The 17,644-nt window shown below is 39.6% G+C and overlaps 1 protein-coding gene across 2 annotated transcripts; it reads left to right on the top strand.

Annotated features, from left to right (window-relative positions):
- Positions 1-1,223: 1,223 nt before the first annotated feature.
- Positions 1,224-17,644, top strand: znf710b (zinc finger protein 710b). 2 transcript variants are annotated; one of them, XM_060885794.1, is made up of 6 exons: positions 1,224-1,391; positions 9,617-9,726; positions 10,444-11,967; positions 14,586-14,777; positions 15,476-15,647; positions 15,729-17,644. In XM_060885794.1, the coding sequence occupies exons 2-6, from the start codon at positions 9,682-9,684 to the stop codon at positions 15,905-15,907; spliced, it is 2,112 nt and encodes a 703-aa protein (XP_060741777.1). In that variant the 5' UTR covers positions 1,224-1,391; positions 9,617-9,681; the 3' UTR covers positions 15,908-17,644. The 2 variants fall into 2 exon arrangements, with proteins under 2 accessions (XP_060741777.1, XP_060741783.1); XM_060885800.1 differs by lacking the exon at positions 9,617-9,726 and having other exon boundaries at positions 1,225-1,391.

Below are 17,644 nucleotides of genomic sequence, written 5' to 3'. Positions count from 1 at the left end.
GATGATCGGTAAGTTTTCATTCACAAACTATACCAACCTCTTCCCGGTTGTCTGACTTGTCGTTGTGTTTTCAGATTTGTTAATGTGTTTTCGGATTTGTTAATTTGTTTTCGGATTTGTTCATTTGTTTTCAGATTTGTTCATTTGTTTTTGGATTTGTTAATGTGTATTCAGATTTGTTAATGTGTATTCGGATTTGTTAATTTGTTTTCGGATTTGTTAATTTGTTTTCGGATTTGTTAATGTGTATTCGGATTTGTTAATTTCTTTTCGGATTTGTTAATGTGCTTTTGGATTTGTTAATGTGTATTCAGATTTGTTCATTTGTTTTCGGATTTGTTCATTTGTTTTCGGATTTGTTCATTTGTTTTCGGATTTGTTTATTTGTTTTCGGATTTGTTAATTTGTTTTCGGATTTGTTAATGTGTTTTCGGATTTGTTAATGTGTTTTCGGATTTGTTAATTTGTTTTGCACTTCTCGGCCACCGTATCTCGGCCACCGTACTCGTACTCGGTACTCCCTCTATCTTCACTTTTTTTCTGCACAACCTTTTTTTTGTACTATGACACTTTAACTCTGGACTGTCACTTTAACTCTGGACTTGCACATCACAGTGCCACTTTATACACTTTATACACACCATACTGCACATGGACACTTTAAGGGCAGTCAATAAAACCAACCGACATAAAAAGCATTTCACTGCATGTCGTACTCTGTATGTATGTGTATGTGACAAGTAAAATTTTGATTTGATTTGACCAACATTAAAGGTTCAAATACATTATTAGCATTTGAACCCAAATTAAAGCATATATATATACATCACCCTAGCATCTAATAAATACAATATATAGCCAGATTGATGGGGAAATTGTCTGACAATGACCTATATACATTTTGACTTGGACTATATATGTCTGTATGTTGATGGTTTTAAAGCAAATATGATAAGGTAGGAAGGCAATAAGTGTTACAGTACATTGTGTAATGCTGATGTTGTGGGTGTCCTTGTTGATGACCATGTGAGAATATCCCAAGTTCCTGAGTAGGAATCCAGAGCTGAGGGGGGTGTTTCCTGTAACTCCAGTAGAATTCAGTATATACTGTATGTACAGAAGAGATAGCGATAGTAACACAGGGTGGCAGCATGGGGCAAAAACGCCGTCTAACCTTCCAATGAAAGAAGAAGTCGTACATGTACGCGGTTCATTCTCTTCTCTGCCCTCTAGCGGTTGCTTAAGGTTAAGGGGTATATTTGTTCACGTCACTTTCTCTTCTGACTTTCTGCCGAACTAAGAAACAGAATTGGATCAAATTCAGTCCAAAGTTGTAGTAAAATAAAATCTCCAAAGTGTCTTCTACGTACAGAACCGCGTTTTGGAGTGTGGTAAGTTATATGAACGCTTGGGTTTGTTATTTGGTGTGAAATGAAACTAATGCACTTGCATTGAGCGACCGAACCAGAGTCCCATAGAAACTCCAATTCTTTACGTTAAATCATTTCGATTCTGATCCACAGGAATGTTTCTTTGTCTGTGTATTATTACAAAGAAAGACATATACCTTTTTATTTTTTATTTTAAATGTTATTTACACATCCTGTTGGCTGGTGGACGGTGTTAGATGGAGTGTGTGGGGGGGGAAAGCAGGCCCTGTTCCTCTTAGTGCTAGCTGCTAAGCTAACCTAGCATAAATAAGTAAACAAAACAGACAATTATATCGGTGTAGTTTTCATTTCACAGCGTTTTTGCGTAAGATTCGACGTTTTTGTTGGTCAAACTCTGTATTTGAGCGTTAGTTTTGTAGCTTTCTGACAGAATATTAACAGGGAAAAAAGAACCGGGCTAATAGCTGTACGTTTGTTTGGTGTTTGTTGTGATTTGTTGTAAAAAATAATAATAATAGGTGAAGGAAAAAAAAAAACGTTTAGAAACTTCTGTCACAATCAGCTTTTAGTGTCTTTTTAGTGCGTTGCTTTCGAACTAAACAATGAAAAAAAGAAAAAAAAAAGTCAGGTCACGTTTTGAGGGAAAGAAACGTACACATAGTGAAACTAATCTCTATAGCAGTCAGCTGGATATTAAAGTCAAATAAAAGTTTGTATTTCAGAGTTTTGTTTGTTTTCCTTCCCCTCTTTCGCTGATAAGATATCGACGAATATTGGAGTCGGTTTTTGTAAAAGTACAAAATTTGTCTGTTTTAATTTCGTAGCATCTCTTTCTGTGGAAAAACACTTCATATTTAATGACTCATCCTGTACCAGTTTTGTGTTTATCCAATTAAATGCTCTCTAGATGATGTATAGACTTTGGAGGCGGGACTTGCTGTACAGTAGCAGGTGCGTAGCAGGTATGTTAGGGTATATTTCGATGTACACTTGCACGTTTTTTCGATCGAGAAAAGAACTATCGGCGTTTAGTCGTTTTGATGACTGGAATTTGTGCAAGTTCTAACACATGGGGTTTTTGGGGGGATTTATCACCTCTTGGTGTTCAGTGCTTGAATGTGTTGATACCTCCCGCTGATCATGATTGTGACTGAGCCTTTATACACTGTACACCAGGCTTTTCTTTTAGTAAGAGTATTAATAATAATAATAATAATAATAATAATAATGTTTTACCAGGTACAAATAATATATCAAATTAATTGTGTTAAATATTCTGTTTATTTATATTTTCTCCATTACTTTTTGACTATTAGCCAGAAATGTGGGCTGTTAGTACAAACAATTAGCAGCAATGTAGCCAAATGATGATTTATTAGTTATAGTATTACCACTCTGACATGTTAGACGTCTCCTCGTGATGCTCCTGTGGCTCATCATCCCTGACACTGATGCTTCGAGGATGTACGGTCCAACTCTGAAACCAGATGGCATAGGATTTTGATCGTGTCTAAGATATTGTCCTTATTGAATTCAATGTGTGGCTAATAGAGGCTTTGAGAATCTGGTAAAATATCTCTGATCATATGTATAATATTTGCGAATGCGTATCCCTTCGTTTGATGACATTAAAAGGGGAATATAACCAAAACAAAACTCCAAAAGTGGGATAGATCCAGCTTCTGTACACATCGTGGATGATTATTTTTGTTCAAATTAACCATATTATTAGACGAAATGGTATTGCATTAGTAAATTATTTTAGTGGATTAGAAGTATTTGTGACTAATAATTGAGAGTTAGGGTGGCCTGTCTTTCTGAATACAGGTTTCTGATTGGTTAATGCAATTGGATCATGTCGAAACTTTCATGTGCTGAGGCCAGGAAACAGTCCAGAACATTCACAAGTCTTTTTTTTTCCCATCAACACATTAACTTCAGTGCTTATGCCAGGACTGTGTTTTGGCCCTGTCTTTCTGTTAATAGCATCTGAGTAAATTCATATATAATGAAAAATCCAAATAAAGCTAATGATATTCAGTTTATTCATTTTATTTGTATTGCTTTTTTAACAATTGACATTGTCTCAAAGCAGCTTAATAGAAACAATATAAATTGGAAAGTTTAAAATGAAGTTACTATTTATCTCTAACATCTTTCCCTAATGAGGTGATGATGTATCCTCATTTGGGTGACACTGGACAGGACATAATGTAAATGTAAATAATGTCCTCTCTACAACAGTTTGTAGTCAGGTGAAATTGTTCAACCGAGAGCTCCTGAGGAACTAATATGTCAGGGTAATTTCTGAGTTTATTACAGATTTAACACTAATTCCTTCCTGCCAAAGAATCTTCACTGATGTTCAGTGATATGTTCTGAGACACTTTTTTTTCCAGTCTCAATTGGTCAAGATATCATGTTTGTTTGGTGTCCCTGTACAGAATAGCAGTTCTCAGATACTGCGTATTTGAGACAGTTGTGGAACATGTTCACACGACCAGTTACTGTAAAAATGCTGCAGCAGACGCAGGACGATGTGGAAGTTATAGTGGTTGATCAAGGATTTTATGCCATAGGTGCAACAGATTCTGATGACTTTCAACGATATTCACCAAACTGACTCAAAACTTAAGTTGCATTTGCTGTATCCACTCATACAGTGTGGTGTTCTATGATGACTCAAAATTAGGAAGTACAGGAAACCAGGATATCAATGTGTGAAGGTTTTTAATAGGAGACATAAATAAAAGATTGTGAGATGGTGAGACTAGATGGTGAGAAACAAGTACACAAAATGATTTGGAATATGATTGGGTAGAAAATCAAGACGCGGCGAAAACAAAATCAAAACATATTAACGAAAGCACATGGAAAACTAAGATGAAAACACATGATGTGCACTGTGAACGGAAATATCTGACACATTTACCATAAACTAAATTAAACCACCTTATGGCAGAAATAATCTACTTCAAAATCCATTTCTTTATGATCCTTTATGACAAGTGACTGAGTTATTTTGTATGTGTGAGACTGATGGAATGAAATAAAGCAATTAACCGATGCTCAGAATTTACACTGTGTGGCCAAAAGTATGTAGACACCTGACTAGTCACACCAGTATGTGCTATATGAACGTCTCATTGCAGATTTAGCCCATGTTTTAGCCCCGGTTATTATAATAACCTGTACTCCGCTGGGGAGGCTTCCATCTAGATTTTGAATCTTGGCTCTGGGGATTTGTCAATTCACCCAAAAGAGCATTAGTAAGGTAAGGTACTGATGTTGGGCAGGAAAACTAGTTGTGCAGTGGGAATTTTTGTTCATCGTAAACATGCTCAGGTTAGGGCTTTTTGCAGGTCGTATGAGTTCTTCAAACCTTTTGGGACCTTATCGGACATTGTCATGTTGAAATTGGTTTGGGGCCAATAAATCTTCCAATAAAGAGAAATCTTTATGCTACAACAAACCATTCTAGACAAATTGTCTTGTTCTTGGTGTGGGGAAGGCCCATGTATGTGTGTAAAGATGATTGTGTCCATATACTTTTAGCCATAATGTGGTGTAGGCAGGTACAGATAATGTTGACAAAAAAGAAAAGACCTGTGATGGTAGCTCAGATTTTATGCAGCAATGCCTGCCAAGTGCAGTGTAATAACACTGGTTCAGATCAGGGCCACATCAAACATTTTTATAAGAGATTTCTAAAATTTCTTGTTTTCCTCTCATCCTCATCTGGATAATTTGAGTTTGGTATGATGATATTTAATATTTTTGATATTAATATATTTGATATTATTTTGATATTTTTCAGCTTCCTTTAAATCTAGAATTAATTGGAAAGACCACCCTCTTGCATGGAAACCAGTTGTTTTTAACATTTTTTTTTCATGCATCTGTCCAAGAGAACTTGGGGTAGAGCTAAAATGTTTTTGGTGTTTGATCTCTTTAAGGTTGTGAGACCCGTGTGAGACTGTTTAATGATGGGTGCAAGAGGCACCTGCTAGGAAATTTAGGCTGGGACTTGCAAAAGGCAGGCAGAACCTCTGTGGACATTGGAACACAGAAAATATTGCAGCGACCTAAAAGTGTTGTGTGGGCAGTTTTTCTACACTAATTTTGTTATCCAAAAACCTGTCTGCTTCTCTTCAAAACCTGCATTATATCACTTTGTGCTTACCATTATTTTGCACTGTGCAGTAACCAGATTGATGGGGAGTTGCCATATGTCCTGGCCTACATGGAACACCTCCCTCACAAGGGGATCAATGGCCGCTACGAACAACTGTTTGAATATTAGTAGTTAAAGATTTAAGGCCACCACTGATGCAGTACAGTAGTAAACAGCAGGCATAATGTGGCTCATCATATTAGCTTGAATGCATGCCATTGTCTAGTGGAGTCAACAGTGCCTACAAGCTGCCCACAAGGACCTCATGAACAGCTGTAGATCCAACATCCTTGATTACCTGGCTAAAGTCTGGTGTAACTCAATCAAAGCCAGAGTGGCTTCTTCTCAAGGTGCTTCCCGATCTCAAAGAATTGATCAGTTTCAATGTTTTTTAAGGGTGGACAAAGTTGCATTTTTGACACGTCAATTGACGACAAAGACTAATCCGGTTGGGCTGTTGTGACTCAATCAGGTGAGGCTCCGGGTTGTTGATCTGATCGGATTGCAAGCCCCAGCATTGCCAAGCTTCCACTGTTGATCCCTTGAGCAAAGCCCTTAGCCCTCACTGTTCCAGAGGTGGGGTATCATGTCTGACCCTGAGCTCTGACCCCAACCTCCAAAGTTGAGATATGTGAAGAAAGAATTTCTCTGTGCTGTAATGTTTATGTGACAGAATATAGGCTGCTGCTTCAAATCCTGTGGTAAAGTACCCACTTTTATCTCTGGAACCTATGCAAGCAGAGGGAGTATAACAGTCTGAGGACTTGCTATTTCTTTACAGAGCGTGGAAACTCAATGCTGTATCAAGAGAAACGGCAGAGTACCCACCGTTCTTCTCCTTTATGACCATAGAGCTTTGGGGCTTGATGTATAAGCCCAAAGATGTGAATATATACCGGCAGGGGAAACACTGGCTTATGCAGCTTCTCCTAGGTGTGTATTTATATTTGTAAAAATATTTGATTTAACTATATTAGATTGAGTTTCCAGTATTCCAGTACTATCACTATCACTATTTAGTTTTACTTGACACAGATTTGGAAGATGCCCTTATCTAGAGAGAGACTTACATTTTATCTCATTTTATACAACTGAGCAATTGAGGGTTAAGGGCCTTTCTTAGGGGCCCAGCAGTGGCAGCTTGGTGGTCCTGGGTTTTGAACTCATAACCTTCTGATTGGTAGTCTAACAGCTTAACTACTGAGCTAGCACATCCCTATTTGTAACTGTTTGCACATAATTTCCACAAGAAAGATGCATTTAAGAACAGGTGTATGTATGTAGGAAGTATGTAGGAAGTATGTAGCTTCAACACATTTTGTCCCATATTGTTGTCCTGTTCAGTTAGGTCTGAGCAGAAATTTATCATTCTCACCCAGAGAAATGGATTCCAGAGGTAAGTCTTTAAACAGTGGCACACAGATAAGCACAATACTTTTTGGTGCTCCATTTGTGCTGATCTCATCTTTCCTCCAGGAGCTGTTGACTAAGGCAAAATCATCCTCACCAACTGAACAACATTCCCGATTCTCAGCTAAAGCCGTCACTACATGCAAATAAAATGTTCCTAGTGAAAAGACCCAAAACATGCATGTGCTTCTGGTAGCAGATAGTTTTACTTTGCAAATCCACATGTCAAACGTCACCCAGATAATAATGCAAACTGTGGGACTTGTGAGATGTCCAAAAAACAAAAGTGGGATTGTTTTGTGTCTGTTCTAGAACACATCTGGGGATAAGTTACAACATTTTAGTCTATACCATAATATGGTACCATATTCTGCTATTGGACTGGGGCTTATTTTGCCACACTGGGGAAACCAAATTGCCCCTAGGTGTGAATGTGTGTCTACGATGCTTTGGAGGCTCTATCTACCATGACCCTGACTAGGATAAAGTTGTTAATGAGAATGAGTGAATGAGTGAATGTTGGTTGGTTGTACTAAACAGAACTGAAGTTCAGTTCAAAGTTACTGATAATTATTCATTTGAAATTGCAAAATATGTCCTCCCTCAAGCGGTCTTAAGTTTAATCCAAATAGAGTTTGTTTTCTCTTTCTGCATTTCCGCTTGGTAAATGATTGGTTGTACAATCTGATTGTAAACGATCGGTTAACTGCCTAAATTAAAAAACGTTCGGATCGGTTTGTGTGCATGAAAATGCACTGTGGGTGACTTTGTGACTCCATACACTGCCCTGTATTAGTGCATAATTAATAATCATTAGAGTGTTCAGTCATCTTCTAGCATGTCTCCTTATGTTTGGAAGCTGAACCTGACTTGGATCAGAGACTAGAATCAGATGTAAATGAACTATGTGGAAAAACTGGACTGTGATGTTTAAAACTTGATCAAAGAACTTGCAATCAGAATCTGTCTTTCATGTCTCCATTTTCTCTTTCCTGTCTCACTCCATGCCCTCCCTTTTTCTCTCTCACTCCCTCTCTGTCACTCCTCTCTCTCTCTCTCTCTCTCTCTCTCTCTCCCTCTCTCTCCCTCTCTCCCTCTCGCTCCCTCTCTCTCTCTCTCACTCTCTCCCTCTCACTCTCTCTCTCTCTCTCTCTCTCTCTCTCTCTCTCTCTCTCTCTCTCTCTCTTTTCTTGTCCCTCCCCCTCCCCCATTCGTCCTCTCACTCCCTCTCTTTCTGACTCCTTTTCTTTCTGTCTGTCTGTCTGTCGTTCTCTCTCACTCGCTCTCTCTCTCCCCTCCCTCGGTCATTCTGTTTATCTCCTCCCCTCTCTTTCTTGCTCTCTCTCTATTTGTTCTTTCCTTCTCTCTCCCTCCCTCCCTCTCTCTCTCTCTCTCCTCTCTCTCTCTCTCTCTCTCTCTCTCTCCTCTCTCTCTCTCTCTCTCCCCTCCCTCCCTCTCTCTCTCTCTCTCTCTCTCTCTCTCTCTCTCTCTCTCTCTCTCTCTCTCTCTCCCTCCCTCCCTCCCTCTCCCTCTCTCTCCCTCCATTTCCCTCACTGAAAAAGACTTCTCCTCCCTCATCCCTCCATTTTCTTGTCTTCCTGAATACCTCTCTCTCAGCCATTTTCTCCTGAGGTGTAACCACTACAATTCTAAAAAGCCCCCCAAAATGGACTGAGTTTAGATACATACAGTATGTTGCAACATGAAATCATATACTGATTATGATCAAATGAACAAATTGTGTATTGTGACAGTTCTAGGATCTGTGTAGTTTAATGTTCCAGATAAAGATTTGAATATTAAACTATTTTTTTTCTCAAGAGCAATACAATTAGGAAAAATAAAAGTTAGTGAAATGTAAAGTGTACATGTTTAGTTAGTAATGTTTGAACTTGAGTAAGGTTTTATTGGTGTGTGTGACCGATTCAGTACAATGATGTGTACTGAATGTACATTATTGGCCTTGGGTATATACTGAAGATTTGCGTATTTGAATTATGACTCTCTGACTTTGTGGCCAATGCAGATTTCTTATTGCCATATTTATCACTCCTCTTTACCTCCCATTTCATTCATTATTCTTTTGTAAATGATGTCTATGGTTTTGTCTTTAATTCATTATGGTTGCTTAGTCACTCTCTCTCTCTCTCTCTCTCTCTCTCTCTCTCTCTCTCTCTCTCTCTCTCTCTCTCTCTCTCTCTCTCTCTCTCTCTCTCTCTCTCTCTCTCTCTCTCTCTCATTCTTTGTTTTAACACCTCTCGGTGTAGTACAGAATTTGGGTGTTTATATCTAATGTTTTTCTTTGGGGACATAAAATCAAATACAATAGCGTGTGTCTGTGTGTGTCTGTGTGTGTCTGTGTGTGTCTGTGTGTGTCTGTGTGTGTCTGTGTGTGTCTGTGTGTTTGCACCAGTAAGAAAAAGAGAAAAAGAAAGAGAGAGGGAGAGAGAGATGGGGGAGGGGAAAGAGGAAAATTAGAGCGAGCACATACAAGAGAGAGAAAAAGAGAGAGAGAGAGAAAGAGAGAGAGAGAGAGAGAGAGACAGTCTGACAGAAAGGGAGGGGAGAGAGAGAGGAAAAAGAACAAGCTCACATACAGAGAGAACAGAGACAGTGTGTATCTGTGTGTGTTTGTGTGTAGCTGTAGACAGCAGTAGAGTGTGGAGTAAAAGGGGCAAGCAGGTAAACGTGAACTTTTGACTAAAGATGAGGTCGCTCAAACATCTAAAACCTCAAACCAAGAGAAATTTGGTAAGTTTATTTTCATGAGTGTTTGTGTGTGTGTGTGTGAGAGAGAGAGAGAGAGAGAGGGAGAGAGAGAGAATGAGTGTTTACTTCTTTACTGTTTCCAGTACAGATTTTAATGATTGAATAACTGATATTTTAACCACATGCATTTTTCACATCTTAGATTTTTTGCTGTTATTCTTTTTCCTTAGCTCTACATTTAAATGAAAATGTTATTTTTATATGCTTTTCATTTTATTCCCCCCCTCACCCACTCTCTTGTTCACTCACACAGTCAACCCCTCCTCTTTTTTCTCTCCCTCCATCACTCGCCTAATCTGTCTTTTCTGTCACTCGAGCTTCCTTTCATGCACTCTTTCCCTCACTGTGCATATTCATGATATTTTTGTTAGTATCTCTCTCTCTTTTTAAAAAAAATTTTAATACTTATTTTGGTAAGAGTATGGTGTTCACCAATAGAAAAAAAGAGAGCTCAGCTGTCAATGTGTAGTTTTTATGTGCAGTTAAATTAGTTGATTGAATTACATGGTAATTACCTGACATAATCTCCAGTTCTATCTGAAATAAAGCATTTTAATTCCTCCTTAGATGAATTGAGTATCTCTGTGGTTTAAACAATGAACACGCAGTGCAATCCAACATATCTTTAAGTATATTTCTTGAAGTCTAGGTTGCTTATTTTTCCACTCTGAGGTATATTATTGTGTGTCTGTTTTGCAGGAGGAGAAGACTCAGCAGCTGGTTCGATGTTATGCTGAAGCCATGCACCAGCAGATGGATGTGGGGACACAGACAGACCCAGTGGTGGTCTTGTCTCTGGCCCAGGCTGCTGTGTTGGGACTTATATCCCAGAATGAGGTCTTTGGTGCTACCATTGCACCCAACGGTTTTTATACCGGAGAGCCCAAAGAATCTCCTGCTCCGTCCATCGAGCGGATGGACTACGAGTATGCTGACCAGCTCATTGGCGCCAATGGTGACTACCTTGGTGTGAACCTTGGAGAGGACGGTCAGGGTCACCCGAGCTGTGCTGAAAGGAGGTGGCAGGGGACACCTGAAAACACAAAGCCTCTTGTAGGGCACCAGAATCCAGGTTCCCATGTCAAAGGTGAGTCTGTGACCCCGGGACTGCCTTCCTGCAACCACATGATGAGCATGATGCCTAGAGAGAGCATGCAGATGGTAGACAACTCTGGTTACCGCCTAGCCTCCAAACCTCATGGCAGTAACTGCTGCTCGACCTGTGTCCGGGAACCCAAGGGCACACATCATCCACCTAACCACCATGTTCATCCCCACTCCAACAGTCACACACCTAATGAGGTTCATTCTCATGACCGAAACCATACACTGGAGAAAAGAGGAAATGAGGATGTCCAAGAGGACGGGAATGACGGAAGGATGGGGAAGGCTGGCAGTGGAGGGGAGGAGATTGGTAGCTACTTCCGTGCTAATGAGGTTGGCTATGAAGGTGGGGATATGGATGGAGTAGGGGAGTTTGATGAAAGCAACCAAGGCCTATTCTGGGGGGAGCCTGTAGAAGGGGAGGCACCGCGGGGGCGCCGCATTGACCGATTGGACATCAACATTCAGATCAACGAATCATATTGTGTGGATGTTGGCGAGGGCTTGAAGCGCTGGAAGTGCCGCATGTGTGAAAAGTCATACACTTCCAAATATAACCTGGTAACACACATTTTGGGTCACAATGGCATTAAACCTCATGCCTGCCCACATTGTGGAAAGCTCTTCAAGCAGCCAAGCCACCTGCAGACACACCTCCTGACGCACCAAGGCACACGGCCACACAAGTGCACTGTCTGCAAAAAAGGCTTTACTCAGACCAGCCACCTAAAACGCCACATGTTACAACACTCTGATGTCAAGCCCTTCAGCTGCCGCTTTTGCCGACGAGGCTTTGCCTACCCCAGTGAGCTGCGAGCCCATGAGGTGAAGCATGAGCGAGGCCGCTGCCACATCTGCTCACAGTGCTCCATGGAGTTTCCCACCTATGCCCACCTCAAGCGCCATCAGGTCAGCCACCAAGGGCAGGCCAGCTTTCAGTGTAGCCACTGCAGTAAGACATTTGCCTACCGTAGTCAGTTGCAGAACCATATGCTGAAGCATCAGGCCCAACGCTCTTTTTCCTGCAGCCAGTGCGGCCTGCAGTTCCTGCAGCTACACCAGCTACGCCAGCACTCCCTCACACACAAAGTGCTTAAGCCTCAGGCACGTGCCTCTAAGGTAAAATGACTTTCTTTCTGTATTCTTGCTTATGTATGGCACTTCTAGCACAGTTGCAACAAATCTATTTACATTGTAAATATGGATATTAAAGTAGGTACACAAGTGCCTTTCATGGCAGTTAGATAAAAATCCTAGGTGTAGGACAAATAACAGTACAACAGAACTTATATTTATACTCTATTAAATAAAATAAAAACAAAGAGTGTGTTTAATAAAAAGCAAACGCAGCATGTCCTTCCTTTTTGTTTTAAATACACGAGTAGTGCACACTTAGTGACAAATTCAGCTAGGTTGCATATAATTGGTGAGAGATTGCAGTGTGGGATTTATCTGCCATCTGGCAAGAGCTATTTGTTTACATCGAACATATACGGCGATCTGATCATGCCAAAGACGTCTTTTGCTTTGATCGGAAAACACTGCATGTCATGGTTACAGGGAGCTTGTATATGAATTAGAAGTCATATGCAAGACAGAAATAGCCTACAGTTTTAAAGGCCATGAAAGGGCAACATGTGGAGAAATTACCAGACTGTGGTTAGAGCAAGTAATTAGAAATAAGGTAGAAAATGTATGCATAGAGTTTTTTTTTGTCCTTTGGTTGGACAGTCATGTATTCGACTAGCAAGAGAATCAATACTGGAATCTCAATATTATCTCTGATCTTCTTCCAACTCCTGTCTTAACTCCTGGGGCAGAGCCCCAAGTAATTCCTAGCTTTCATAGCCTCGGTTTCTGTAAATGGGATTAAGTAATTATGTTATCCAGATGGTTGCTTTTTAATTGACATTTCTTAGGTTCTGTTTGGATTTTCCCCCACATCTTACTCTACTGCCTGTCCATCTGTCCATCCAAGATTATTGTTAGTGTCAAGAATGAGCGGTTGAAAGTTTTATAAGATTTATGAAGAAATATCATTGTAACCAGCAGTTAAACTGATTTGGGAATCGATCCAAACTGGGTCAAGGTCACAGCAAAGTTAAATGTCTAAATTTATTACCCCAGTACTATTTGCTTTCTTCCTGATTATGCTACAGTGATGATACTTACACTTTTATGTCCAGGAACTAAAGGCCCATTTTTTTCTTTTCTTGATATGATTTTTGTCACTAGGTGACTGTGTATCTGTCTGTCCATGTATATTTCCAAGATTCTCTTAGGATGTCAGCAAATGGATAAGGATCAGCAAATTGGAATGTCTGAAATATTTTTTGTTTAATAGTAATTCTGTCAAGATGGTGATGGAGAATCCCCATTGGCACAGCTGGTGTTAAGTTTGACTTGTTAAGAGGGTAAACTCTAATCTCTGTAGGATTGTGGCTTTTCCAGGATCTGAGTTTGACACCCCTGTTGTAGATTGTAAAAATGTTTCACCTGAACTTCCAGGCTGTTAGGTACCCATATTGAGTGGTGTTTTGTATTTGTAATGTATTTGGCAAGATTCAAACAGATACTGTATTGTGTTGCACAAGAACGTTATACTGCAACACAAAGGCTATTACTGAGAGACCCACAAGTCTGAATTTTCATCACTTGGTGTCCAACAGAAAACAACTGCTCATGGTCTCTGGGATGTAGGATGCCATTATTCTTGTCCCTGTCAGTCAGAGTGATATTAACCAATCATGGCCATCTGTGAGCTTGTGTATGCTGAAGAGGCAGTTAGCATTTTCCTCCAAGTGTGTTCAGATGCACTGTGACTTTAGCAGCAGTTCAGAAAGATGAATGTCTTAGAGAGTCACATGCTAACCCCCATCTCCAAGTGGTAGCTGCTGTGTAATAGGGGAGTGTTGGTTTGTAGGCCATTGGAACTATTTAGCAAGGGGAAGTGGGAGCTCAGTGGTTAAGACGACAGACTACTGACCAGAAGGTTGTGAGTTCAAATCTCACCACTGTCAAGCTGCCGCTGCTGGGCCCTTAAGCCTCAACAGCATGCTTTACATCATAGTGAATTATCATGCTGGTATATGAAATGCAGACAATCTGTAGTCATGGATGGTTGAACTTGATCAGTTCTGTGGTCATGTTCTTAGGCTTTTTGTATTTTTGTATTGTTAAACAAGAGAAGCAGGTAAGAGAAGCACCCAAGCAGGTACCAAACTTTATCAGCTGTTTAAACAAGAGAAATCAGTGGCTCCTGCTTGTTTGGAACAGAAGTTGGAACACTAGCTTTTTGCATATTAAAAAGCTTTTCTTCTCAGCTCATTTGTAACTTGCTTCAGATAAAAGTGTCTGCATTTTTATCCCAACAAAAGGTGCAAAGGTAGAACTAGTTAACATTAACTATTGTTCCATAAACTCACTATGTTCTCTAATTTGACCCATTCCAGCAATCGGTTTCACACTCACACGTTAGAACACTGGTCTTCTTAATTTCTACCACACAGTGCAATTACCTCATGCACGTTGGAATGTACAGATGGTGAGAAGGGGGCTGTGTACCTAATAAACTGCCAACTCGATGCATGTAAACAATCCTTTTTCAAAATATCACCCAAGCCAAAAAAGTGATTGTTATTTGCATGAGATGAATGATAAGTGCTCTCAGATTGACAACTACTGTAAATCATTCCTCCAGATGTCAACAGTCTTTGTTACTTCCTGTTGCTCCTCAGGGAACAAAAGGCTTCAAGTGTGATGTATGTGCTCGTGAGTTCACGTTGTCTGCAAACCTGAGGAGGCACATGCTGATCCATGCCAGTGTCAGGCCCTTTCAGTGTCACGTCTGCTTTAAATCCTTCGTCCAGAAGCAGACTCTGAAAACTCACATGATCGTCCACCTTCCTGTGAAACCCTTTAAGTGCAAGGTAAGGCTCCAGAATGCCACCCTACAGATGTGACTAGCAAATCACATCCCTTTCACTTAATCACACAGGTCATATTGGTTAGCATTGACACCATGAAAAATTTTGACCCATCTGGTTGACTTTATACAACCCATGGTTGTTGCCTTAATAACTTTGCTGCTAGACTTGGTGAATTTTAAACCCCTTTATTATTATTTTGTCCTTTTTGAAATAAAAGAAGCCTAGTGACAAATTTATCAAAATTTTAAACAGACACAAATACGGTTGTCCAGGCCATCATGCCATACACTTCTTATAGCATTTGGATAAATATGTAAATGCAATACGTTTATTTATTTGTTTGTTTATTTATTTATTTATTTATTTATTGGTACCATCATCAAATATGTATTCTGGCTATAATAAATATTTATAAATTTATTTTCTATGCTATTTCTTTTCTCTATTATTCTTTTCTGTTCCATATTTTCTTCACAAAATCTTCCTTTCTCATGTAACACATTTTGATATGCAAATGATCCTGACAAATCGGTGAATATGCAAATTAGTCTCTGACATCATCTGGTGCCTTTTTGAGCATACAATAGCTACTTTCTATCCAGCAATAAGTGTTCAGTCCCTTGTGTACAAATCAGAAGTAAATATGGCATCTTTCAAAAATATGGCATATGGCATTTTGTGTTGACTTTTTTTTTTAGGTGTGTGGAAAATCATTTAACCGCATGTATAATCTTCTGGGTCACATGCATCTTCATGCTGGCAGCAAGCCATTTAAGTGTGCATACTGCTCCAGCCGATTCAACCTGAAGGGTAACCTCAGTCGACATATGAAGGTCAAACATGGAATGGACGTATCCCCAGAGGGACATGGTAAGGAAGATCTTAACAAACAATTTTAAGTTAATTAAGCATTAAGATTGCTTTGTTTCTTACCTCTTATTTGTGTCTCAGATGCTCCTCCAGATCTGGAACCTCATGAGGATTATGAAGAGGATAACTTTAATTTCGCCGCCCCTGAAAATATGGATGCCAACGATGCGCCTAATCTCACCAAGCTCTCTGAGGTTGCTATACAGGAGCTGGACTATTATAACTTTGGAAAGGATGTGGGCAGCTACAACACAGCATGAGCCATGTGAATAAGACTAAAGCTGAAATATTGTTGAGAATCCATTGAACTAATTGGGCACTTATCAGCCATAAGCTGGTTGTTCTGTATTTCCACGAGAACCACGACTTCTCCATTGTTACTGATGGACAGGTGGCCATCGTGGTTTCACTCATGTTGTAACTATTCTGATCCTGTTTCATTAGAACCACTGAATTTGCTAAGAGTTTTTTGAACAATTGTAAGTTTACTCTGTGCAGCGGTGTGGCATTGCGGCAGTATGTTATTGATTAAAGGTCCACTCGGCAAGGTTCACGACCAAAAACGAACAATATACGTATGTAAGAAGTGATTACTTACTGTCTTTATGCTGCTTACATAATGTACTCTCACATGAGATGAAGGAACAAATGGCATTGTTTACTGTAAGATGATGTGGGTACCATTGCCACCTCGGATCTAAAGGATCCCTGATTTGATCCTGAGCTCGGGTTGCTGTCTGAGATTTTCTACATGTTCTCCTGCATGACTCTAGGTGGTTCAGCTCTAGGTGTGCGTGTGCAGGTTGGCTATGATGGACTAAGTATGGGTAGATGCCATCATGGAAATTTTGCACTCTTATTGAGTATAGCAGTCTCTTTAGATGCCATGTGATCCTCATATAATCCAGATCTGCACTTTGGGGATGTCAAACTGCAGGTTATGAGTTCATAAATTCAAACCGTACAAAGCAGTTTAATTATTCATCTCATGCAAGCGTACATAATGTATGCAAACAAAAATAAAGATCATAAATAAACACTGCTATATACAGACCAGTTACAAATTCAAAGAAAATACACTGTAAACTGTATTAAAGTTTTATGCCGCTGAGCCACCAGAACAGTTTCGGTGTGCTTTGGCCTAAAAGTCTTTGGACTGCACTGTTCTGGAGAGATGAACATCATTCTTTTAAAATGTTTTGATGATGCTAGTGGAGAACCCTGTCCATCAGGTTGCATCAAAATCTCTTGTTGGATGGTGACTACATTGGTCATAGCATGACTTAGATTATCTTCATCCTCATCAAATCATTTAGTGAGCTTTTGTACCCTACGAATGGGGCGGATCCATCCTGGAAGAGACCATGCCCATTGGGATAGTATTTTTTCATGATAAGAAAAAGATAAGAACTTTCAGTGACTTCACTTTTAAAGGGGACAAATGGACTCCTTTCATGTCAACAAAAATAAATGCCCACTCCCTCTTACAGACGCTGTTTTTTTTTTTTTCCTTTTAACTTGTGACCCACTTGTGTATTGTCTCTTTTGATCGCTGACTGGACCTTTAAAAACTAATATCATTAAGTTTCTTTGCCTCTACCTACTGTTGTCTATAAATGAGGGAATGTAAAAGAGTGCCTGTTTATATTTGTGCTCAGTAGAACAGTGTACTAGCGAGTGTACATACCGAAGAGTGTGTGTTTGGGCCCCAGTACCAAAGTCACTGCATGACCATCCAACTTTAGGCACCATTACAATTTCCAGAAATCAATACCATATCCAAACAACGTTATTTGTAGAGAATAATTGTTCCCATATGTTAGTTTGATATTTATTTTGCACCTTTTGATTAAAACTGCATTTAATATCTTTTGAGAAAAAAACCTGGTTTATCACTGACCGTTAAAGCTCTTGTCTAAACTTTATCTCCTAGGAGATAGATAGGGCAACGTTGCCAGTTGTGTTAGTTTCTTTAAATAAAACATTTTTAAAGTGAA

This window comes from Tachysurus vachellii, chromosome 1, assembly GCF_030014155.1.
Source record: "Tachysurus vachellii isolate PV-2020 chromosome 1, HZAU_Pvac_v1, whole genome shotgun sequence".
Lineage (NCBI taxonomy): Eukaryota > Metazoa > Chordata > Actinopteri > Siluriformes > Bagridae > Tachysurus > Tachysurus vachellii.
The sequence above is the reverse complement of the archived record's forward strand: the minus strand, read 5'-3'. Positions and strand labels throughout refer to the sequence as shown.